Source organism: Manis pentadactyla, chromosome 9 (assembly GCF_030020395.1).
Source record: "Manis pentadactyla isolate mManPen7 chromosome 9, mManPen7.hap1, whole genome shotgun sequence".
In the NCBI taxonomy this organism is placed as follows: Eukaryota; Metazoa; Chordata; class Mammalia; order Pholidota; family Manidae; genus Manis; species Manis pentadactyla.
Window position 1 is genome coordinate 11,015,846 of NC_080027.1, and position 23,173 is coordinate 11,039,018.

General features: G+C 58.8%; 4 protein-coding genes across 9 annotated transcripts; 3 read left to right on the forward strand and 1 right to left on the reverse strand.

Annotated features, from left to right (window-relative positions):
* Positions 1 to 4,848: 4,848 nt before the first annotated feature.
* On the forward strand, positions 4,849 to 6,777 carry SCGB1C1 (secretoglobin family 1C member 1). Its single transcript, XM_036927138.2, has 3 exons — positions 4,849 to 5,357; positions 5,951 to 6,150; positions 6,611 to 6,777. Exons 1-3 carry the CDS (start codon positions 5,297 to 5,299, stop codon positions 6,641 to 6,643), a joined length of 294 nt encoding a protein of 97 aa, XP_036783033.1. The 5' UTR covers positions 4,849 to 5,296; the 3' UTR covers positions 6,644 to 6,777.
* A 124-nt stretch (positions 6,778 to 6,901) lies between these two features.
* CIMAP1A (ciliary microtubule associated protein 1A) lies at positions 6,902 to 11,825 on the forward strand. Its single transcript, XM_036927139.2, has 6 exons — positions 6,902 to 8,249; positions 8,425 to 8,625; positions 9,048 to 9,149; positions 9,320 to 9,441; positions 10,068 to 10,208; positions 10,558 to 11,825. The coding sequence occupies exons 1-6, from the start codon at positions 8,141 to 8,143 to the stop codon at positions 10,645 to 10,647; spliced, it is 765 nt and encodes a 254-aa protein (XP_036783034.2). The 5' UTR covers positions 6,902 to 8,140; the 3' UTR covers positions 10,648 to 11,825.
* Positions 11,826 to 11,940: 115 nt separating this feature from the next.
* BET1L (Bet1 golgi vesicular membrane trafficking protein like) lies at positions 11,941 to 16,261 on the reverse strand. Of its 4 annotated transcripts, XR_008999120.1 has the most exons (5): positions 16,040 to 16,261; positions 14,745 to 14,836; positions 14,424 to 14,480; positions 12,339 to 12,643; positions 11,941 to 12,171 (listed from the first exon to the last, which is right to left on the reverse strand). XR_008999120.1 is itself a non-coding variant. In XM_036927135.2 (4 exons), exons 1-4 carry the CDS (start codon positions 16,215 to 16,217, stop codon positions 12,419 to 12,421), a joined length of 552 nt encoding a protein of 183 aa, XP_036783030.2. In that variant the 5' UTR covers positions 16,218 to 16,261; the 3' UTR covers positions 11,941 to 12,418. The 4 variants fall into 4 exon arrangements, 3 of the variants coding, with proteins under 3 accessions (XP_036783030.2, XP_036783031.2, XP_036783032.2); XM_036927135.2 differs by having other exon boundaries at positions 11,941 to 12,643; XM_036927136.2 differs by lacking the exons at positions 11,941 to 12,171; positions 12,339 to 12,643 and adding an exon at positions 14,010 to 14,283 and having other exon boundaries at positions 16,040 to 16,181.
* A 60-nt stretch (positions 16,262 to 16,321) lies between these two features.
* RIC8A (RIC8 guanine nucleotide exchange factor A) lies at positions 16,322 to 23,060 on the forward strand. Of its 3 annotated transcripts, none has more exons than XM_036927130.2 (11): positions 16,322 to 16,459; positions 17,287 to 17,720; positions 17,955 to 18,002; positions 18,084 to 18,671; positions 19,073 to 19,164; positions 19,639 to 19,789; positions 20,814 to 20,909; positions 20,992 to 21,136; positions 21,215 to 21,359; positions 21,731 to 21,850; positions 22,218 to 23,060. In XM_036927130.2, the coding sequence occupies exons 2-11, from the start codon at positions 17,637 to 17,639 to the stop codon at positions 22,336 to 22,338; spliced, it is 1,590 nt and encodes a 529-aa protein (XP_036783025.1). In that variant the 5' UTR covers positions 16,322 to 16,459; positions 17,287 to 17,636; the 3' UTR covers positions 22,339 to 23,060. The 3 variants fall into 3 exon arrangements, with proteins under 3 accessions (XP_036783025.1, XP_036783024.1, XP_057362793.1); XM_036927129.2 differs by having other exon boundaries at positions 21,731 to 21,824; XM_057506810.1 differs by having other exon boundaries at positions 16,326 to 16,459; positions 17,630 to 17,720; positions 21,731 to 21,824.
* Positions 23,061 to 23,173: the final 113 nt, after the last annotated feature.

Below are 23,173 nucleotides of genomic sequence, written 5' to 3' on the forward strand. Positions count from 1 at the left end.
AGAATTATGGCCTAGATCAAGAGATTTTCACTGCTGGGATGAGAAATGTTGTGCTTCAAATGGCTCCCACATTCCTCTTTGGGTCTCTAGCGGCCATTCTTTCCCCTCTCTTAGGGCAGCCCATAAGCGAGGTGACATGTACAGTAGCAGACTTAGGAGAGGCAGAAGCAATGAGAACATGGAAAGAAATAAGATCTGCTACTCACAAGAAGAATTTACAGGGCCCCATGAAGGTTACGAGGACCCAGATGTGGGTTGATTTAATACGGGCAGGAGCAGATGGAAGGAAATTAGATGGGAAGCCAAATAGGATCTTACTAGAGCTATGGCAACAGCTGAAACCAGAGCAGCAGTTCCAGCCATTAAGACCAAAGAGGCAGAGGCCAGAGACAGAGCCATGAGTCTGGCCTGTGTGTTTGCAAGACTTCCTTCAACCTCACCCAAGCCCACACAGAAAGGTGATTGGGGAACATGGTTTGACTCAGGGGAGGGTCAAGGTACCTGCCCTGAGGGAGCAGCGGGGGACTGGAGGCCACATGTCGAAATAGCTGTCCATCAGTCCCCAGTGAACATACAACGTGTCCTGGCCCTAGTGGACACAGGGGCTGAATGTTCACTGATTCATGGTAACCCTGAGTGGTTCCCCGGGACCCCCACTATCATAGATGGATACACAGGGGTAAGGCTATCAGAATGAAACAAGCCCAAATCCCTTTGGGAATAGGGCATCTATCCCCAAAGGAGTATACTGTATATATATCTCCTATCCCCGAGTATATTTTGGGGATTGATCTCCTGCAGGGTCTATGGCTGCAGACCACTGCACATGAGTTCAGTCTGAGAGTACCTGTGGTGAAGGCAGTTCTGAGGGGACATGCTGGGCACCCGCCCATAGCTTTGCCTGTGCCTCGGTGGGTGACTAATACCAAACAATACAAACTGCCTGGAGGGCATAAAGAGATTGCAGAAACTCCAGGAGCTGGAAAAGGTGGGTATTATAAAGCCCACTCATAGTCCTTTCAATTCCCCAGTGTGGCCAGTAAAAAAGCCAGATGGCTCCTGGTGTATGACTGTGGATTGCAGAGAATTGAATAAAGTCATACCCCCTATGCATGCTGCTGTTCCCTCTATTGCAGGCCTGATGGATACCCTCAGCCATGAACTAGGAACGTACCACTATGTGGCAGATCTTGTTAATGCCTTCTTTTCCATTGACATTGAGCAGGAAAGTCAGGAACAGTTTGCCTTCAGGTGGGAAGGACAGCAGTGGACTTCCACATCCTGCTGAGTTGGCAGGCAGGGAGGAAGAGGTGCAGTTGTCCAGAGCTGGTGACATGGTGGGAGGCAGCCAGGGACGCAGGTGTGAGTCGGGGCTGGTTGTGCTGAAGGTGCAGCAGACCCAGGCCAGGTGGATTCAAGCGGGTGAGGGCTGTGGTGGCCTGCCAGAGTGCTCCCTGAGGAACAGCAGGGCACCAGAGGCAGCCAGCACAGGGCGGGGAAATGTACTTGGAGTAGAAATGTAGAAAGGAGGGCATCAGGTGCTGTCAAGGCGAGGGAGGTGAGGAAGCCGGGGCCGAGGGCTGAGGTGTCAGGCGGGTCAGCTCTGTGCATGGCAAAGTCGCCAAGAAGGCAGACTGTGGTGAACAGAGCCAGGCAGAGTCTCATCTCAGATCCTCAGCACTCGCAGGGACTGTCAGTGACTCTGTGGCTGGCAGTGCCCAGGAAGGGGTGCAGAGCATGTGTTTCAGGGGTGCTATGGGCTGGGGCAGAAGGGAAAAACCACAACCTGAATGCAGGCAAGGGGGCACCTAGTTCACCCCCAGTTCAGGGAGCACCCTGGAGAAGTGGGAGGAAAATGGGCAGGAAGGGAAATAAAAGCTGGGTGAGCAAACTCCATGAGAACGAGCCCAGTGCGTCAGAATCATCTGGACTGATTCTGAGCAACAGATGCCCAGGCCCACCCTCTGCTCCTGGGAGCCAGGTGGCCAGGGAAGCACTGAGTTAAAGAAGGTGATGAAGAAGCCAAACTGTCACTGTTTGCAGATGACATGATATTGTACATAAAAAACCCTAAAGACTCCACTCCAAAACTCTTAGAATAGCTGAATTCAGCAAAGTTGCAGATACAAAATTAATACACAGATATCTGTTGCTTTCCTATACACTAACAATGAGCTAGCAGAAAGAGAAATCAGGAAAACAATTCCATTCGCAACTGCATCAAAAAGAATAAAATACCTAGGAATAAACCTAACCAAGGAAGTGAAAGACCTATACCCTGAAAACTACAGACACTCTTAAGAGAAATTAAAGAGGACACTAACAAATGGAAACTCATCCCATGCTCTTACGTAGGAAGAATTAATATTGTCAAAATGGCCATCCTGCCTAAAGCAATCTACAGATTCAATGCAATCCCTATCAAAATACCAACAGCATTCCTCAATGAACTGTAACAAATAATTCTAAAATTCATATGGAACCACCAAAGACCCCGAATAGCCAAAGCAATCCTGAGAAGGAAGAATAAAGTGGGGGGGATCTCGCTTCTCAACTTGACGCTCTACTACAAAGCCATAGTAATCAAGACAATTTGGTACTGGCACAAGAACAGATCCACAGACCAGTGGAACAGAATAGAGACTCCAGACATTAACCCAAACATATGTGGCCAATTAATATATGATAAAGGAGCAATGGACATACAATGGGGAAATGACAGCCTCTTCAACAGCTGGTGTTGGCAAAACTGGACAGCTACATGCAAGAGAATGAAACTGGATCACTGTCTAACCCCATACACAAAAGTAAACTCAGAATGGATCAAAGACCTGAATGTAAGTCATGAAACCATAAAACTCTTAAAAGAAAACATAGGCAAAAATCTCTTGGACATAAACACGAGCAATTTCTTCATGAACATATCTCCCCAGGCAAGGGAAACAAAAGCAAAAATGAACAAGTGGGACTATATCAAGCTGAAAAGCTTCTGTACATCAAAGGACACCATCAGTAGACCAAAAAGGCATCCTACAGTATGGGAGAATATATTTGTAAATGACAGATCCGATAAAGGCTTGACATCCAAAATATATAAGGAGCTCATGCACCTCAACAAACAAAAAGAAAGTAATCCAATTAAAAAATGGGCAGAGGAGCTGAACAGACACTTCTCCAAAGAAGAAATTCAGATGGCCAACAGACACATGAAAAGATGCTCCACATCGCTAATCATCAGAGAAATGCAAATTAAAACCACAATGAGATATCACCTCACACTAGTTAGGATGGCCAACATCCAAAAGACAAACAACAAATGTTGGTGAGGATGTGGAGACAGGGGAACCCTCCTACACTGCTGGTGGGAATGTAAACTAGTTCAACTATTGTGGAAAGCAGTATGGAGGTTCCTCAAAAAACTAAAAATAGAAATACCCTTTGACCCAGGAATTCCACTCCTAGGAATTTACCCTAAGAATGCAGCAGCCCAGTCTGAAAAAGACATATGCACCCCTCTGTTTATCGCTGCACTATTTATAATAGCCAAGAAATGGAAGAAAACTAAGTGTCCATCAGTAGATGAGTAGATAAAAGACGATGTGGTACATATACAATGGGACATTATTCAGCCATAAGAAGAAAACGAATCCTACCATTTACAACAACATGGATGGAGCTAGAGGGTATTATGCTCAGTGAAATAAGCCAGGCGGAGAAAGACAAGCACCAAATGATTTCACTCATCTGTGGAGTATAAGAACAAAGAAAAAAACTGAAGGAACAAAACAGCACCAGACTCACAGAACCCAAGAATGGACTAACAGGTACCAAAGGGAAAGGGACTGGGGAGGATGGGTGGGAAGGGAGGGATAAGGGGATAAAGAGGCATTATGATCAGCACACATAACATGGGGGAAGGCAGTATAGCACAGAGAAGACAAGTAGTGACTCTATAGCATCTTACTACACGGATGGGCAGTGACTAATGGGGTATGTGGGGGGGACTTGATAATGGGGGGAGTCTAGTAACCATAATGTTGCTCATGTAATTGTATATTAATGATACCAACAGAAAAAGAAAAAGAAGGTTATGAATCCCCCCAAGGTGGGACAGCCCGGCTGGAGAGCTGGCACTCTGGGCCTTTGCAAACGGGATCAGGTTTGTGCTGAGTGTTGTCTGGCCGCACAGCCGTACTGTTTTGTTACTAATGACCTGACTGCACATCACTTGTCCTATGCTTCTGGGGTCGTGCGCTAGTGCCTTTTATGTATATCATTACGGACTTCACCTCATGCTAGCACCAGGGATTGCAGGGTACCTGCTGTGCACAGCCGCTTGAGGAGAAGCTCTGTGTGTTTGCAAGGGCACCAGACTAGGACATAGGGTCTGTGGCAGACTCGGGGCCAAAGGGAGGCAAGTGAAGGACAGGGTGACAAGGGACGCCATGGTACGGAGCCCAGACAGGTCGACCTGGGGGCCTGGGGGAGTGCAAGCTGGCACTGAATGAGGAGCGCCCAAGGGCGGGTGAGGGGCTGAACCCCTGGTTCCTCCCAAGGGTCCTGCGGGCGAGAAGGCCGGTCCCGCCGGACACCATCAGCCACCAGGTGGCAGCAAAGGGACAGGAGGACAGGGGCCAGGTCCCACAGTGGAAGTGCCAGGACTCCATCAGCCCTGAACAGCGGCCCTGAGGGTGGTCGGGTTGGAGGCCTGAGTCTCCTACCCTCCCTCCATTAAAACATGTCTCCCCCAGACCCTAGACCTCCCTGGGGTGGCCATACGCAGACGTGTCCCAGACTGCAGCCCCTCCTCACGTCCCGCCATGCCCCAGTGTGGCCAGCTGCTCACCCTGGTCCCTCTCAGCCCACTCCCACCCGGACGCCCCGCCCATTTCAGGCCCCACGGAGTCCTGGGCCCATCCTCGCCCCCACCTCTGAAGGTCCCAGGAAGCTCCCAACCCCTGCCCAGTGGAGATCTAAGGCTGAGTCGCAGGGCTCAGAGCCGGTGCCAGCCCATGAGCCTGCATTCCCAGTTCCGGGCGGGTGTGGCCAGAGGCCCTCCACGTCCCATCCCCCCAACCTTCCTCACTGACCAGGCTCACATCCCCCTCACCCCAAACCATTTGCCAACCGCCCCTCACTGCTAGTTGGCAGCCCCAGGTGGGGGGTGAGGACGCGCCCTTGGCATCCCCACCTGTGCTCGCTGCCAAAGTCCTGTGGGGCCGTCTGGGCCCGCCCCCGGGCCCCGTGCCACCTGGGAGGCATAAAGCCGGCCGCCGCAGCTCCCGAGGGACCTCTGATGTCGGCCATGAAGGGGAGCGGCGCCCTTCTGCTGGCCCTCACGCTGCTCTGCACCTGCGGTGAGTCTGTGCACATGCGCGGGGGGGTGGGGGGGCGAGAAGCTGAACTCCAGGCACCGGGCCCCTCACAGTGACGGGTGTTCCCTTCCCCGAGGCCCGACCCTCCTCCATTACGACACAGACGTGAGCCGTGGTCCCGGGGTCCCTGCTGACCCTAGTCCCCACCCTAACCACAGACCAATCCCAACTGACCCCAACCCCAACCCGGCTCCAAGCTCTGCTCCAGGCCAGTGTCACCACCAAGCCCAGTGCCACTAGCCCAGCCTGAACCCAACCCTCCAAGTCCCAGGTCAGCCAAACTCACATGGAGGGGAAATCCCTGCCACGTCAAGGGCCTGACTTTCCTTCCCCAGTGACGCCAGGGAGCCCAGAGTGGACAAAGGCAGCAGCATTAGGGGTGATGGGAGGGGTCTAAAGGCAGGTAGAGCTGGGGGGTGTTATGAAGGAAGATTTGGGGCCGGAGAGGAGGGATGGCCATGGGGCACACCTGGGCATGTGAAGGGGGCAGTGACGGGGAAATCTGGAGACCACTGAGATTCCGGGGTTGGCAGGGAGTTCTCCCATCCCAGTGTCATCTCACCCCCACGACACAGGGCTGGCTGCAGGGGAGGACAACACTGAGCTTTTCATGGACTTCCTGCAAACGCTGCTGGTGGGGTCCCCGGAGGAGCTCTATGAGGGGCCCCTGAGCAACTATGATGTTAATGCTGATGCCAAAGCAGCGATGAATGAGCTCAAGTCCTGCATAGACAGCCTGCAGCCCATGCACAAGGCAGAGCTGGTCAAGCTGCTGGTATTGTGGCTGGGGGGTGGGGACACCCATTCCCTAAAGGCCTGCAGCCATAGCAGGACCCACAGCCCTGCTCCCCAGGCCCCCCACCAAATGCCATTGCCCCTGGTTGCTTGCTCAAGGAAGCTCCCATAGCCCACCATCCCAGAGACACCCTATCTGTCTCAGCCAGCAGAGGTGGACACCCCAGCCCTTGCTGTCCACAGGCGACTCAGTCTCTCTTGCGCACACAAACATGCATATGCAGGTGTGCACATGCAAACACAGCTGCACGCACCGATCCACATGTGCTCTCACACTATGACCCCAGCTGCTAGGAGGGGACAGGCCAGCAATGCCAGAGCCCACCATTCCCCTAGCGGCAGCCCTGGTCTGCTTAGCTGATGCGACGATGCCTCTCTAGTTACTGACCACCAGGCATGGGCCCCCCCAGCCTCTTGGCCCACACAAGTCTGTCTTTCAGGTGCAAGTGCTGGGCAGTCAGGATGGCGCCTAGTGGACCCCAGATGTGGCTCCAGCGGCCACAGAAACAGCTACCCAAGCAGCCAAGGCCACACCACCTCACTACCCCTTCCCCGGGTGTGAATTTGCCCTCAAGCTGCTCAATCAATAAAGCTTCCTGCAGCTCAGTCTCCGGCTTGTCTCTTTCCACACTCAGGGATACAACTACGCACTTGCAGACTCACACATGTGGGGTCGCATGCTCAGAGCACACACGTATATGTGACTCCACACAGGGCAGGCCCGCCAACCCATCCAAGGTGGATAGAACAAGACAGGCAGACGGGAGGATGCAGGGAGGCCTGCAGAGGCAGCAGAGGGAGGCAGCATCAGGGACTCAGAGCAGGGAGGGGAAAGAGCCCCAGAGAGAGGAGGTGGTCGGGCTGGGTGCGCGCACGTGCGCACAAGCACACACCACAGACACGGTGGCTCGGGTCCGGGGCTGAGAGCAATCTTTCTCCCCAAGTCACCCAAGGAAACAGTCTGACTGGAAGGGGCACAGACCCAAGCAGGACTCCTTAAGAGCAGAAAAGGTGCACCTGCTCACAGGGACACCCAGGGGGCCCGACGGAGGGCAGAGTCTCAGGAGAGCCCCATGGGAGAGCAGCTGCTCCCCATGCTGACTGCCCCCCACCCCCTGCAGCCAGTGCAGACCCCACCTCAGCCTGCACCCCAGGGCCCCCATGCCTGTCTCCTCAGATCAGACGTCCCTGCCAGGGGCAGGGCTAAACAAGGTCAGCTCTGCCCTCACACACTGCTCCTTGGCCACACCGGCTCCGGGTCCCACGGCCATGCTGTCCCTGCCTGGGACCTCACCCTCCTCTTTGCTGCCCTCGGGGCCTCTGCCCGCCCACCACAATGAAAAGCCAAGTCCTGGGCCTGAGCCATGCCTAGGGAGGGGGATCCTTTGAGCAGAGGTCATTGTCTCATCATACAGACAGTGATCTAGAACCCGCCTCCCACAGAACCACATTCTAGAGCTCGGGGGCCAGGACCCCTCCCAGTTCTCAGCACCCAGCAGGGAGAACAGGGGAGAGGCCCTCCTCTCCGTGCTCCTTTTTCGCGAACTCCCTGGCAGCGAGGCTGGCGTGACAGGACCACCTCTGAGGTGGCTGGGTCCATAGATTGCTCTGAGTGCCACTCCTGGACTGGAGAGGTAAAGGCCCCACCCCACCCCACGCACAGCCTCACCCAGGGTGTTCCCCACCTGTGCCCACTGTGCTGGCCCAGTTGCACCAGGGTTTCCTGGGGAGGAGGAACCTGCCAGTGAGCCAGTGAGGGGTGGTCAGAGAGGGCTTGCCCACAGGGGCCTGATGCCCCTCCTCTTGGGGGCTGGTCAGGGACAGGGACAGGCAACCCACTGCCTTGGCCCAGGCTCCAGCCTGAGACCCCACCAGGGCGGCTGTAGCTGCAGTTCTACTATCAGTAGGAGCAAGGATCGGGGGGTGCCTCCAGCACCTGGTCACCCTCCCATCCGTGGACAGAGCCGGCCATGGCCAAGGAGGTGTGGGTGGGCACCTGGAGGCCCCACCGGCCCCGGGGGCCTATCGTGGCCCTCTACAGCAGCCCTGGGCCCAAGTACCTGATTCCACCCACCACAGGTAAGCCCCTGGGGGCCTGGGAGGGGAGGGGTGGGAGGCCGGAGCCAGGAGTGCGGTGGGCCCGGGGAGGCCTGGGGTTCATCCCTAACTCCAAGCCCATTGACCCTTCTGGGGCCAGTCGGCTGGGAGGAAGGGCAGGGTCTGCTCCAGGCCGCTCAGAGCCGCTGCCCCACAGGCTTTGTGAAGCACACGCCCACCAAGCTGCGCGCACCAGCCTACAGCTTCCGTGGGGCTCCCATGCTCCTGGCAGAGAACTGCTCCCCAGGGCCCCGCCACAGCGTGAACCCCAAGGTACTGAGGACTGGCAAGGACCTCGGCCCTGCCTACTCCATCCTGGGGCGCTACCGCACGAAGATCACGCTGACCCCTGGCCCCAGTGAGTGACCCCGGCCCGGCTGCAGCACCTCGTAGCGCAGCTGCTGGCCCTGCACATCCTGGGGAGGCACCCCCCACCTGACCCATCTTCCCCACGTGAGGGGACATCAGGCCTGGGCGGGGCAGTCGCTGACCCTGTGCAGCCTCTAAGACCCCCAATCCTGGCTCAGACCTGGGCCTTTTGGCCAAGTCCCAACTCCAGGTCCACGTCAGACCCTCCCTCCGTCCTCAGGTGGCCTGTCTCCTGCCTCTGCACCAGGGCTTCTGCCCGGACACCCCCGACCAATGCTGGTCGCCATCATGTTGGGCTCAGAGGCCCCGTGCCTGGGACGTCAGGGGCTCCTCGAGCCTCCGAGCCAGGCCAGGCACCCACCTGTGTGGCCCGTCCCCTCCTGGCACCCCCTCTGCTCCCTCCTCCCCCAGGTGACTACTTTCCAGAGAAGTCTACCAAGCACATATTCGACTCGGCGCCCAGCCACTCCATTTCTGCCCGGTCCAAGACCTTCCGAGTGGACAGCACCCCAGGTCCTGGGCAGTCCCGACAGCCCCCAGCTGGCGCAGTTGGGCCCCGGGTGGGGGTGGTGAGGCAGGGCAGCCTGCCGGCTGGAGGCAGCAAACCCCAGGGAAGGAAGCAGCAGGGATCCCGGGTGAGGACTACAGTCCAGCCTGAAGCTCAGTGCCCGTGCACCGCACAGGTCCCGGCGCCTACATGCTGCCCGTGGTGATGGGGCCCCACACGGTTGGCAAGGTCACGCAGCCCTCCTTCTCCATCAAAGGCCGCAGCAAGCTGGGCAGCTTCAGCGACGACCTGCACAAGGCAAGGGCCCCCCCTCCCCAGCTGGGGCAGAAGGCCGCCTCTCCCCCAGGAGATGGCCCAGGAGCCGCCAGCCTGGCCTCACTCCTGTGACGCCCCTACACCCTCCGTCCTCGGTGCCTGGCACCACCTGCATCTCCACAGGTCACATTCCAGTGCTCGGGAGGGTTGAGCAGGGAAGGTGAGCACAGCACCCGGGGTCAAAGACCCTGAGGTGAACGTGTGCCCAGGAGCCTGAGGTGCCCGGGAAGCCTGGCGAGGTGGCTTCACAGCACGGCAGGCCTCGCCAGCACAACACAGCCCCTGGTCCCCAAGTCCCACAGGGCAGCGTCCCAGCCGGGATGGAGCCTCTCACACACGGAGAGGGCAAGCCTGGGGGTGGCACACACTGGTGTCACTGCCACGATGAGGCCAAAGCTGAGCGGCGACATCGCTGAGATGGGGCCCCACAGCACTGGGGATGTCCCCACAGAGTGACTACTGTTGGGAGAAGGGTAGTAGAAGCAGCCCTGACACACAGACACGCAGTGACCCAGGGCCTGCAACCCACTGTCCACTGTTGACCCCCTGCCCTCTGGGGTCACGTGCCCTGTGAAGCTGAGACTATCAGAGCCTCTCTTGCCTCCCAGACCCCAGGTCCTGCCGCCTACCACCAGACTGACATGCGGGTGACTAGGTTCAAGGCTCCACAGTACACCATGGCGGCCCGGGTGGAACCCCCAGGGGATAAGACCCTCAAGCCAGGACCAGGAGCCCACAGTCCTGAGAAGGTCTGAGAGGTGCCCAGCCCACGGGGGTGGGGGGTCGGGGGGAGGTGGGAGTGACAGCCCAGAGGGGATGGGGCAGGGGGCCACTGGGAGCCTGCAAGGGGCACGGGGGCCATGCACCCCCAGAGTGCTGTGCGCCTCCAGCACCCGGTCCTTCTCCCCAGAGGACAGGCTCGGAATCCCCAGGCAGTAGTGACAGCCAACACTGAGTGCTCACTGCTACCGGCTCTTTGCTCCAACCTGGCAGCGTGGCCTTTGGCTGGTCAGCTCAGGCTGAGACTCAGGAGCCCCAGAAGGGCAAGGCCTGTGGGTGGGGGCAGGGTGGCTCCTCCCACAGCCTCTCCTCTCCTAGGTGACAGTGACCAAGTACTGCGCCCCCATCGTCACCTTCGGCATCAAGCATTCTGACTACATGACACCCCTGGTTGTGGATGTGGACTAGCCCTGCCCCCCCCCGTCACCCAGAGCCTCTGCCCACCACGTTCCCACAGCAGGCTCCTCGGCCACAGGCTCAGGAGGCCTCTTCTACCAGCTGGGCTGCAGCTGCCTGGCCCTGCAGGGCAGCGTGCGCATTTGGACAATTACGAGCAGCTACTTTTTCTGTGCCACTTTCCCATTTGTTATATTGTTTCCTGCTCTGCCCAGATATTTAATAAACAGGATTCTATTAGCATCGGGCTTGTCTTGGGGGAAGAGCAAGCTTTTCCAGAAAGGAGCCCCCTGGGCCGTCAGTGCCAGCCGTGTTGGGTCCCATCCTGGCTTCCAGGACCAGGGTCTGAGTGGAGAGGGCGCCAGACACCCTGCCCGCCTGCCCTCCACGTTGCTGTACACTCCCCGCGCTCGTACGTGCATCCATCCCCTCCCACACGGTCTTCCCCCTGCGTGACTGATGCTCCCCGCGGAGAGATGGGGTCTTGTCCCTCCCTCAGATCTGGGTCAGAGCCTGGAACCGCCCTGAATAAAATGCCGCTGTGACTTCCATGGAGAGGGCATAACACACCACGGAAACAGCTTCGGCCACACGCCCCCCACCCTGCTCACCTTCTCCAGGCACCACGCTGCGAGGAGGCCACACAGTGAGGCCACGTGTGGCATCCAGCCCAGCGGGCCCCAAGCTCACGGCAACACTGACCTGCAGACCCGAGCGAGCCTCAGGTGATGGCAGCCCAGCCTCCCATCTCCCAGCCGAGGCCCTGACACGCCAGAGCAGACACAGGCAATGGCGACCTGAGTTCTAGGTGATGTTACACATCAGAGCCAACATGGGCAGCACAGCAGGACACAGGCAGGGAAGGGCGGTGAGCAGGGCCTGAGGGGCACTTCCAGAGGCCGCCCTGGAGTCCAAGGCCAGGCCTGAGGAGTGGGGTCTGGATTCCGCCTCAGCCTCGGGGAGGTTGCGAGGACTCCGGGGCAGGTGGCCCTGTCACCCCGTGGGACTGCCTCAGCTGTGACCGTGTCATGCTGTCCGAGCATCTGCTTATCATTTAATTGTTGAAGCAATTCTATCATCATCCCCATTTGAGTTACAGGAACTTGGGGATCAAGTCGAGCAGCAGAAGTAGTGAGCCTTGGTAGTCCCTACAAGCAGGGACGCGTGAGCCGTGCAGGGACCCGGAAAAACCAGACAGGGAAGGAAGTGGGGTCTACCAACAGTGCCCACAGCCAGTCTGTGGGTCAGGGTCAGTTCCAGACAAAACTCTATTAAAGCCCCCAAATGAGGACGCCAAACACTGTGTTTGCATCATCACAGAGCTGTTTATTCCACTGTTATTGTCAGTGTCCTGTCCACAATGACGGGTAGAGCCTGGCGTTCATCCTCATGTGGCACAGGCTGGGCCAAGGCCCTTTTGTTTTACTGGCCTCAAGCATCAACATCCGCAACCCAGGATCAGGTGCTGAATGTACAGGGCTGAGCAAGAGGGTGCAGGCCCTGCGGGACCCCTTCACGCCCCCTTCAGAGTTCATCCTAATACACAAGAATGAGAAGCAAAAGAGTAAGTCAAAAAGGCATCCAAACCCAGACCGCAGAAGAGCTGGAAGGGCTGCAGAGAGCTGCGGAGGTGGAGAGCACGAGCCCCCCGAGGCCTGCGGCAGTGCATGTGGTTCTCAAGGCCCCCCGAGGCTCAGACCTACCCTGCCGACTGCATCAGCAGGAGGGGCACGGCACAGCGGCATCCTTGGGTGTGGTGTGCTGGCACGGCTGAGCCAGGCTCTCAGGAACTGAGGTTGGCACGGGCCCAGGACAAGGTGGGGGACACGGAGCTCGGGTTCAGGTGTCTGTGGTGCCCATGGCTGCCAGATGGAGACACCACCCAGGCAGGAGCTATGGGGTCTGGTGACCACGGACAGGCCCCTGTGGTGAGGCTTAATACAAGTTGAGCAGATGGCTGGCCCACAGCCGGAGCCCAGGGACATGGCTGCGAGCAGGACCACGGGACCTGCCGAGGAGTCAAGGATGAGGTGGAAACAGCAAAGCCCCAGGTGCACGCAGGTGCGCCTCACTGCCTTGCTGTAGAGTTGGATCCCCCGCCTCCAGGAGGCTGAGGGGCCGGCCAGCGTGAGGGAAGCCCGTGAGTGCAGGGAAGAGCAGGGCGTGCGGACAAGGAGAGGAGGGAGGGCCGGGAGGAGGGGGAAGAGGGCCACGGCCAGGGCTGGGCGGGCTGTGGGAGCCATGGCTCATGTGTGGTGCTTGTGGTGAGAGCGCGTCGGTGGGCAGTGAGCTGCTAGTTCCCAGTGGGAGGCAGAAGATGGGAGCGAGGCCTGAGGACACACAGCGGACAGCCGGTGCTTTCAAGTGCTTCAGGTGCAGACAGGCTCTCACTGTAGGGTGACAAGAAGCCGCTGGTCCAACTAGGTCTGCAGTTCAGTTCCTGTGAGCAGGCCAGCCAAGTGGGCCGTGAGGGCCCAGGGAGAGGTGGGCGGGGACGGCAGTGTGCAGAGGCTGGGGACAGTGGGGGTTCAGAGCTCCCTCATAGCAAGGTGAGGCGCACGTGGCGGCAGCCTTGGTGGAAGGAGAACTGACCAGTGACCCTCAGGCAATGACCTATGGATCCTATGAAAAGAATCCTTTGTGGAAAAGCCTCCTGTCTTAACCCAAAAAGGCCCCCCCGACCCTGCCTGACTCTGAAATGCCAGATGAGCCTTTCTGGACATCTCCCAGAAATATATCTACGGTGCTGGGTAGACGCTGAGCCTTGGTGTTTCTTCTCCCAGATACATGGCTGTGAGGTCTGAAGTGCAGGCCTGGTGTCTCCAGCCAGAGCCCCAGTACACTCCTCCATCCACAGCCTCTCCCCTTCCCCGAGGGTGTGGCTTCACTGGGGGGCTGCAGGGCAGGCACAGAGACCTAGCAGAGAGACCCCCAGCACTGGCCAACCCGCACTCCACAGCCCTGGCCAAGAGTAGCCCCCATCTCTGGGTCAAGGACTCTGGGTTGGAGAAGATGGCACTGATTTGAGATTCACGGCCATACCCCATCCTGCGTCAGCTCCAAGTACTTCAGGCACCAGACATGTCCTCATGCGAACAAGAATGAGGCAAAGGAGGCTTGAGATGTCAGAGCCCCAAGGGCAGGAGAAGGGCTGTTGGCCTCAGGTAGCCCCATCAGCATTCCCAGCTACTCTGCTCAGACCTGGCTCTGCTGGCATCTCTGGCACCAGGGTGGTAAAGGGGGCTGGACCTCTTGGACCTCGGTTTCCCCAAGAGAAAGAGCCCCTTGAACCCATGGCAACAGCCAACATGAGTTTGTCGGGTCAGATAAATGTGGGCTTCCAGCCACACAAGAAGATTCCTAAGTCACAAACATCATTTCAAAGACATATTTCGCTGGTAGGTCCTCTGGAGTCCAGGACACCAGGCAAGGGAAGGCCCTGGTTTTCCTGGGCATCCACAGAAGCCAGCTCCCACTAGCTCATGTCCTTGCCCTCGATAGGAGGTAGGAGAGGATGAAGAAAGCCACAATCAAGCCCATGGCCATACTGCACAGAAGCTTCCGGTTGTCTCGCCCAGATTGTGCCATTGTGGAAAAGCGCTTCACGCTCCCCGTGAGCAGGCCTGTCATGCTTGTGAAGTCCGAGTCCTGAGGGAGCAATCCGACTTGGTTACATGGGAGCGGTGCTTCCATGGCCCACGTGTGGGTGCTGCAGGGTATGCTGGGGCCCACACTGCAGGTGGTACAGGGCAGAGCTGATGACACTCACGCACGATGCAGGCCCTTACCATGCCATCCAGGTACCGATTTTGGTCCTCCGTGTCTCTGTCGATGTCCAGGGCCAGCTGGTCAGGACACAGAAGGGGCAGGGTCAGGCCAGGGCAGACACCCTAGACATCCCCCCAAGACCAGCAGATCCTGCCCACTCTGCCACACAGTGCCATCAGCCAAGGTCAGGAGATCCAGGTATCACTCAGGCCCCACACAGGTAAGCACTGCCACGGATGGGACAAGGATGGGAACTACCTGAAACCCTTCTGGGCCTCCACCCTCCTTCTGATCCACATTCCAGGGCACCAGTTGGAGGTAAAAGGGGGCCCACCACTAACCGATTTGAGCCTGGTGACCTTGGAGGCCAGGCTGTCGGCCATCCTCTTGTTCTCCCGGTCTAGAATCTCCTCCACAGTGCCAGAGCTCTGAGCTATGAAAAGAAAGACGCTGGTGGGGTGCATCCATCCACAAGCACTGCCTTTCAGCTCTGCCTGTCAGGCCTTTGTGGCCTCAGGGTTCTCAGTCCATCCCACCTGGCCCAGTCAGACATCTGGGGGCCTGGACACACTTCAGCCCTGATACACCTGACAGACTGCATGAATGACAATGTATGCGTACGCGTCCACGCCAGGACAGGCAGGCTCCCTCAAACACACACACACCCAAAGGGTTTGATTTAGTCTAACCAGCACTTTCTCATACTGTGACAGAACCTGTACCATTGCTTTGAGGACGTCGCCATCAGTGTATACATGACCTGCTCTCAAAAAAAAAACCCCTGTAAATTCCAGTATGGACCTAGGAAGACGCAGGACGAGCACCAGGGGGTGAAGAGTAGAAGGAAGGCCCTTTCAGGGACGACTTGTACACTGGTCCTTGAGAAGTGACAAATTAACCACGGAGGAAAAAGCCGATCAAAGCTCCCAAACACCCAAAATCGCGGCTGAGGTCGACTCCGAGGGCGGGGCCTATGGCCGCTCACCCAGGGCCCAGAGACCCAGAGCTTGATGCTTGCTGAGATATGGCCTAGCGCTAGGGCTGGGCCGGGTGATCCAGACTCGTCACACCACGCGGGTGAGAACCGCCTCCCCCAAATTAGGACTGCAAGTTTGCCGCAGGCCAGACGCCTCAACGGGACCCATTTAATGGGGGCGCAGCCCAAGGACGCATTGACGTGTACAGATAGATTCAAAGGAAGGAATATCAGGGTCCCACCAACCACTTCCAATTTGTTCATTCCTTAACGGCCACAACAGCCCTGCGAGGCGAGCTCCGGCACCCCATCGGGCAGATGAGAAGAGCTCCCAGAGAGCAAATGCACGACGCTCCCGGGCACTGGGGGACAGCTTGGGGGCCGCAGCCGCCACGCCCAAGGGCTAGTTCCCGGGGCCCTGTCGACCGGGTGGCCCGGGGCTGAACGACCTCGAGGGGAACGGACGGAGAAACAACTGCGGGCGTTGCGGACCGCTTCGCAGAGCAGCCGGACGGGAGCCCCCGCAGGGCCCTGACGACCCCCGCACGGCGCGGCTGATCTACCGCCCAGGGCTCCCAGAGAGGCAGGGCGGCTCCTGAGGGCGGTGGCGTCGGCCACGGCCGGCCCCATAGCCATCCGGTTTCGTTTCCCCGCGCTCACCCCGAGCCCAGTCCGCCATCGTGCCTGCCACAGTAACGGAGACCGTCAGCGTCACATCCACCACCTCGTCGGACGTGGCGCAGTTGTGGCAAAGGGCTTCCGGCACCGCCCCTTCCGTCCCGGGGTGGTCAGCTTCCGGCCGAGGCCCTGGCCGCGAGGGCTTCTGGGGTGACGCCATGGGAACGGAAGTGACGTGCGCTCCGACGCCTAACTCGGGACGGGCGAAGCATTTGCTCTAGGAGCCGCTTGATGGTTAGCGTTATTCTCGCCAGCCGTGGTGCAGACGGTCACCGTGGTCCGCCATTCCCGCCAAAGGCGACGGCGGGGCCTAAGAGGAGCTCGCAGGCCTTTTCCCAGGCGAGAAGCGGTGCCGGGGCGCGACGAGGGGCCGCCTCTACCGGCTGTTAAGGCGCGGACTCGGTGCGAACCCGGCCCCTGTTCCTGTGGGCGGGACAAAGTGAATCAGTGTCTAGTACAGGGCCTGGGACAAGCGAGCCCTGCAGATGCTGGGGTGGGAGTGTGGCCGTTAGGAGCCAGTGCCTCTTGCCTTTACCCTGGCACTGAGGGCCTGGCGTAGGGTAGATGCTCGAGTAAGGCCTGCTGCGGATTGGGTGGACTGTACCTACTACCCGCTCTACTGGAGCATTTGCTGTGTCATTTGCGCTTCCTGACAACCCACTGAAATAGAACTTTTTGTTATTTCTGCTTTTCAAAAAGGGAAACAGTCCAGGCGAGTGTGTGGGATACAGCTAGGAAGTCGCCGCACGTGATAAGGCCTTGCCTTCATCCTGACGTCCTCTCCCCATTCTCCCGTCAGCCCCAACAATGATGTCTATTTCGCCCTCCCGCCACAGCCATTTCCACTTTAGCACTGACTGTTGCTTCTGACTAGAATGACCTTACCCCAGATCCTTTTGTGGCTCATTACCTACCCGCCAGTCCCAGAAAAAAAAAGGCATTTCCTTGGATCCCTTTGCCAGCCCACCAGGCTCCTTTTCTTTTTCAATTACGGCACTATGACTGCCTAAAGTCTTATTTCTTGGTATGCCTGTCTATTTCCACCAACGGAAAGCTTCACAAAGGCAGGGACCTGTGGGTCCTGTTCATTCGCATCTCAGTGCCTCGCATGCTGTAGGTACTCAAATCCCAGTTCAGCAAATAAAGCGTTCCGGGGCTGCAGATTACTTTCCCCCGGGACGTCCCTTTAGTTTTGTGCATCAAGAGCGGCTTCGGTGTGCTTGTGCTAGGAACGGGGCTGACGGGAATTCCGGCCCAGGAAGCTAGGGTCACTGTTCGGTTCGACGGAGAGAACCAAAGGTTGGACCACTACCGAGTGACATCTTTGAGGCGCAGGCTAAGTGGATGGCAAAGCCTTTAATCTCCAGGCGGCTGTTTAGGGTCTTGCCACCTTAAGGCGCACCGCCTTAAGAAGACGCCGCTCACGGCACCCCGCGCACGCGCGTCCCGGTCTGCCCCGCGCGCAACCCAGTTCGCGTCCCGGCCTGCCTCGCGCGGAGGCTGGGAGGGGCGCGCGGACTCTAGCTCGAGCCTCGGGGCTAGCTGCTCGCACCTTACCGCCGCCTTTCCCAGGGGCGCCATGGAGCCCCGGGCAGTTGCGGAGGCTGTGGAGACGGGGGAGGAGGACGTGATTATGGACGCCCTGCGCACCTATAACCGGGAGGTGAGCAGGAGCTGTGGCTCAGGGAGGCGGCGGGGCTGGGTGCGGCGCGCGCGGCCGCTGCGGGGCGGGAGCGAGGGGTGGCGGGGCGGGGGCGTGGCAGGGCGAGGGCGGGGAGGGCTCGGTGACCGCGGGTTGGGGTGGGAGCGCGGGGCCGTCGGCTCCCGTGGGGTCCCGTCCATGGGGCCGGGACCTTCCCGCGGAAAGCGGAGCCCCCTGTGCCTCTGGTCTCTGCAGAACTCCCAGAGCTTCGCGTTTGATGCCGCCCAGCAGGAGGACAGGAAGGTGGGTGCTCGCTGAGGGCAGGGGGCCGGGGGCGGGGCCAGCAGAGAGATCTGGTGGAGCCGCTCTCCTCCCTGTGCACAGAGGCTGGCGAAGCTCCTGGTCTCGGTCCTGGAGCAGGGCTTGCCCCCCTCGCGCCGCGTCACTTGGCTGCAGAGCATCCGCATCCTGTCCAGGGACCGCAGCTGCCTGGACCCGTTCACCGGCCGCCAGAGCCTGCAGGCGCTTGCCTGCTACGCTGGCATCGCTGCTTCAGAGTCGGATCCTGAGCCCTTGGACGCAGACGTTGTGCTCGAGTCCCTCAAGTGCCTGTGCAACCTTGTGCTCAGCAGCCCGGCTGCACAGGTGCTGGCGGCAGAGGCCCGCCTGGTGGTGAGGCTGGCGGAGCGCGTGGGGCCGCATCGCCAGAGCTGCTTTCCGCACGACATCCAGTTCTTCGACCTGCGCCTGCTCTTCCTGCTGACGGCCCTTCGCGCGGACGTGCGCCAGCAGCTATTTGCTGAGCTGCAGGGCGTGCTCCTGCTGACCAAGACGCTGGAGCAGACGCTGGGGGCAGCCCCAGAAGAGAGTCCTCCCGAGCGCCTCCCTCCCCAGGAGACCGAGCGGGCCATGGAGATCCTGAAGGTGCTCTTCAACATCACCTTTGACTCCATCACCAAGGATGTGGATGAGGTGAGGCTGGCCGGAGCCTGCAGGCAGGGCTTGACTGCTTGGACGTCTGGGCCTGCCTCCCTGCAGGTACCTTGGAGTTTCTGGGTGTCGCATGCAGGGAGGACAGGAGGCAAAGGAACAGATGTCTGTTCTGGCCAGGGACCTCAGGAGGGTTTCTGAGGGAGGTGGAGGTCCATCTGGCTCTTGCGCCTGGAAGGGGAGAGCTGTGTGGTGCTCTGGGAGCTGTGGCAGTCCAGGGGATCCTCCCCCAGGGGATCACGCTGAAAGTCACATCGGCAAGGAGGAGTGGAGTTGCTGCACAGTCAGTGTGGGTAATCCTGGCATGGGGCAGGCAGTAGGGCCTCAGCTGGCAGCTGCGACGGGCAGGGCTCCCTCACAGGAACCTTCCTTTCTTTGGTCAGGAAGACACTGCCCTTTACCGGCACCTGGGGACCCTCCTGCGGCACTGTGTGATGGTCACTGCTGCCGGAGACCGCACGGAGGAGTTCCATGGGTGAGGGAGCCTGTTGCGAGGGGGTCCCTGGCTCGCATGTCAAGACCTGCCCAGCCCTGCCCATGCACCAGGCTTCGCCCAGAGACTCTTCACCCAGTGGGTGGGACCAGATATCAATGTGTTTCCTGGGGGCCTCAGCGCTTACAATACATGGCTAGATGAGAGCTATGAGTTGGGATGGGAACGTGCACTGGGCCTCGGGCAGGAGCAGTGGACAGTGTGGCCACTTACCCATTCTCTGCGACCTGTGCCTCAGCAGGTCCTGTTTCTCCATATGTCGTCTGTGGTGCTTCAGCCCAGACAAGAGGACAGCAGGTGGGGTGTCTGCAGAGAGTGCCCCACTCTGAGCGGGATACCCCTAAGATCAGTCCCCTCTCAGCTCTGGCCCCTCGTGCTGCTCCTCAGACCCCAGACACTGGCTCCCGTCACATGTGGCCCCAGCAGGACTTAAAAGCCCCCCTCTCCGTCTTTCAGCCATGCGGTGAACCTCCTGGGGAATTTGCCCCTCAAGTGTCTGGACGTCCTCCTCACCCTGGAGCCACTCGAAGGCTCCCTGGAGTTCCTGGGAGCAAACATGGATGTGATTCGTGTCCTCCTCAGCTTCCTGGAGAAGCGTCTGCAACAGGTGGGCAGGGAGCCCTGCTGGGTGGGCTCCCCAGTGGCTCTGGCCCAGGCTTTCCCGAGCAGCTGGGGTCACTGCTTTACACCATATGCACTGGTAAGTAGAGATCGGCCCAGCAGGGTGAGGCTGGCGATTCCTCCAGCTGCTCTGTGGTCCAGCCAGGCAGAAGGCCAGGCCCCTCCTCCCTGAGCAGCATGCAGATCCTCCCCCACACACTCGAAGCTCTCTGTTGTTCTGGTCACAAGGAAACAGGTTTTCAGTCTAGCAAAGTACTTGTGGAGCTCTTTGTGGGTCCCTCTTGAGTGGTCCTGAGAAGCCCCCTGTCCCTGTTTATGACCCTGGACTCTTAGCGCTGCTGTGCACAGGTGCCTTAGATGGGCCAGCTGTCCTTCCACATCTCTGATGGGATCCAGGAACCTTGAGCCAGAGGCACTCTGGATCCTGCTGCTCGCTGGCCAGGGGGTCCTACCAGCTCCTCCAGGATCCAGGATCCAGCAGACGGCCTGTGGGCTGAAGGGCAGGTGGCTCCCTGGGGATCTCCATCACCCTGAGCTGCGTCACACACACCTGGCAATGGAAACCCTGGCCGTGACTATCCTACCACTGCTGGTGGTATTGGGGTCCAGGGAGGTAACTGGGAAGAGGCCCAAGTGGGGACAGGAGTTCCCTGCTCTCTGTCCACAAGGCTACAGCACAGGGATTTTGTTTCTTTGGCCACCGTTTTCTGAGGGCAGCTTGTGTGCCCGTGTGCTGACAGCTACACACTGGCTTATGGGTGAGGAGGTCAGACTCAGTGCAGAGGAGTGGTTTTCCCAAAGTCACAGGTAGTGGCCTCCTGCGTTAGGTTCCGTCCCCGTCCCTCTTGAAGCTCCCGCAGACTCCCCATTGCCTGCACTTGACCCCTCAGCTGAGGAACAGCAATGGGGCCTCTGCCCACGCACCTCCTTCCAGGACCCCCTGGTGCACATGTAGCGCCCATCTCAAGTCCCGTGGGGGCACAGCCCTGGTGACACAGGCTCTTCTGCAGACACACAGGCTGAAGGAGAGAGTGGCCCCCGTGCTGAGCGTGCTGACCGAGTGCGCCCGCATGCACCGCCCTGCCAGGAAGTTCCTGAAGGCCCAGGTAGGGACAGAGGGGATGGGGCCAGTCCCAGGCGCAGACCCTGGCCGCTCCAGGCCCAGGCTGAGGGACGGCTGCCCCCCAGGTGCTACCCCCGCTACGGGATGTGAGGACGCGGCCTGAGGTCGGGGAGCTGTTGCGGAACAAGCTCGTCCGCCTGATGACGCACTTGGACACCGACGTGAAGCGAGTGGCAGCCGAGTTCCTGTTCGTCTTGTGCTCCGAGAGTGGTGAGTGCACAGGGAGGGCCAGCCCTGCCTGCGGCCTCCCAGCCCCGCCTGCATGCTGACCTGCACCTTGCCCCTCAGTGCCCCGGTTCATCAAGTACACAGGCTACGGGAACGCCGCGGGCCTGCTGGCTGCCAGGGGCCTCGTGGTGGGGGGCCGGCCGGAGGGCCAGTACTCGGAAGACGAGGACACAGACACGGATGAGTACAAGGAAGCCAAGGCCAGGTGTGCACCCCAGCACTCAGCCTCCTCAGTCTGTATCCCTGCTCCCGTGAGGGGGGTGGGACAGGTTGACAGATGCCTGAACCTTCCCGGATCAGATACCTGCGCCTGAGTGACGCTCTCCTGACTTCAGCATGTTTTGCAGAGAACACAGAGGCTGCAGGGGCCCAGGCAGCCTGGGGCACCAGCTGGGCAGCTGTCACTCCTGGAGGGAGGAGTCTTACAAGTTGCCTTGCCTCCCCCATCCCCAGGAAAGTGGGTTTCTTGCCAGTCTAGGCCCAGGCAGGAGGCCCTGGGATCCGACCCACCCCACGCAGCCCCTCCTGTCCGGGAGAACCTCTAATGCATTCCCCCACCCCCTTTCTGGGAAGCAGCATCAACCCTGTGACTGGGAGGGTGGAGGAAAAGCCGCCCAACCCCATGGAGGGCATGACGGAGGAGCAGAAGGAGCACGAAGCCTTGAAGCTGGTGAGCATGTTTGACAAGCTCTCCAGGTAGGTGTCTGGCAGAGAAGGGAGAATGGGCCCGCATCCTTACTGTGAGCTCCAGTGGGTGGTGTCCGAGCTGGGCTTAGGATCCTGGCAAGGCTGCATTACTAATGTCAGGTATTACCTGCCCTGGGGGAAATCCCCCAGGGAAGGGTTAGGGTTAGGTCAGTGTTGTGTCCATTCCACAGATGATGTAAACTGAGACTCAGAGAAATCAGGAGACTGTCTAAGGTCTCAAAACCACTGGGTAGCAGGGAGGATCCAGGCCTGACTGACACAAGTCTGCACCCAGGCTTCAGCAAACAGGAGCAGCTTGGTGGGACAGGTCAGAGTAGGGCTGGTTCCCAGACCCCACTGTGCCTTTCTTCCATAGGCACAGAGTTATCCAGCCCATGGGCATGAGTCCCCGGGGTCAGCTCACATCCCTGCAGGATGCCATGTGCGAGACCATGGCAGGGCAGCTGTCCTCAGACCCAGACTCGGACCCCGACTGAAGACAGACCCCCTTCTGCTCCCCTTCAGAACCGGTGCTGCTGGCAGAGATGTCCTTGGGACTGTGACCTGGGGAAGCCATGTCCAGCTTAGAGACCCCTCTTTACTTGCAAAGTTCTTGTCATGATTTACCTCTGGTCCAATTTCTTATCTCTGGGACTGCAGGGGTCTTGTCCTCTGGGAATTCAGCCTTGATTTCTGCAAATGAAGTAGTTTCGTGGATGTGTGCAGAGGCTGCTGCCTGAGCGCAGGATTTAACTGCACATACTAATGAACTTGTGGGAGGGCAGGGGCTGAGTACATGCATGGCTTGCTGGCCCCGAGCTGGTATGTCAGGCAAGCACTGCATTTCACAGGGGAAAAGAACCTGCTAGCAACTTTATGTGCTAACATCAGAAACACTTCCAAGGTGTGCTGTGCTATTTCTGTCCCCACTGAGCTACAGACTGGTGGCCTCTTCTACATTCTCAGTCCTGTCTCAGCCACCTGCTGCGGCGTCCACTGCACCTGAGTTCTCACTGGTTGTGACATCAAATCTCGATGCCTCCCCACTGGCTTAGAACATAAATGCATGGAGGAAAATGCCCCCGTAAACCATAATTCTGCACTTCTCCCACATGCCACAAGTGTCACGGGAACATATCCTGAAATAGAGTTTCAGGCAAGAATGTATACATGTGAGAAAGTGTAAAATACCAAGTAAAGGAACCAGTAGAAATGTTAATCTCATTCTTTCCAAAATTCAGTGCTTCTCCTAGATCACCACTGATATCTTTTGTTCTGTGGAATGAGACTACCACACCCTCTTCTGGGGAGTCTGTCAGTCAAATCAGCTCT

Coding starts and splice junctions, on each gene's coding strand:
- SCGB1C1 (XM_036927138.2), top strand. CDS start 5,297: ATGTCGGCCATGAAGGGGAGCGGCGCCCTTCTGCTGGCCCTCACGCTG. Junction 5,358..5,950: donor CACGCTGCTCTGCACCTGCG/GTGAGTCTGTGC, acceptor CCCACGACACAG/GGCTGGCTGCAGGGGAGGAC. Junction 6,151..6,610: donor CAGAGCTGGTCAAGCTGCTG/GTATTGTGGCTG, acceptor TCTGTCTTTCAG/GTGCAAGTGCTGGGCAGTCA.
- CIMAP1A (XM_036927139.2), top strand. CDS start 8,141: ATGGCCAAGGAGGTGTGGGTGGGCACCTGGAGGCCCCACCGGCCCCGG. Junction 9,442..10,067: donor TCAGCGACGACCTGCACAAG/GCAAGGGCCCCC, acceptor CTTGCCTCCCAG/ACCCCAGGTCCTGCCGCCTA. Junction 10,209..10,557: donor GAGCCCACAGTCCTGAGAAG/GTCTGAGAGGTG, acceptor CTCCTCTCCTAG/GTGACAGTGACCAAGTACTG.
- BET1L (XM_036927135.2), bottom strand. CDS start 16,217: ATGGCGTCACCCCAGAAGCCCTCGCGGCCAGGGCCTCGGCCGGAAGCT. Junction 14,837..16,039: donor GATGGCGGACTGGGCTCGGG/GTGAGCGCGGGG, acceptor TTCTTTTCATAG/CTCAGAGCTCTGGCACTGTG. Junction 14,481..14,744: donor AGGTCACCAGGCTCAAATCG/GTTAGTGGTGGG, acceptor TGTCCTGACCAG/CTGGCCCTGGACATCGACAG.
- RIC8A (XM_036927129.2), top strand. CDS start 17,637: ATGGAGCCCCGGGCAGTTGCGGAGGCTGTGGAGACGGGGGAGGAGGAC. Junction 21,360..21,730: donor TACAAGGAAGCCAAGGCCAG/GTGTGCACCCCA, acceptor TCTGGGAAGCAG/CATCAACCCTGTGACTGGGA. Junction 21,825..22,217: donor AGCACGAAGCCTTGAAGCTG/GTGAGCATGTTT, acceptor TTTCTTCCATAG/GCACAGAGTTATCCAGCCCA.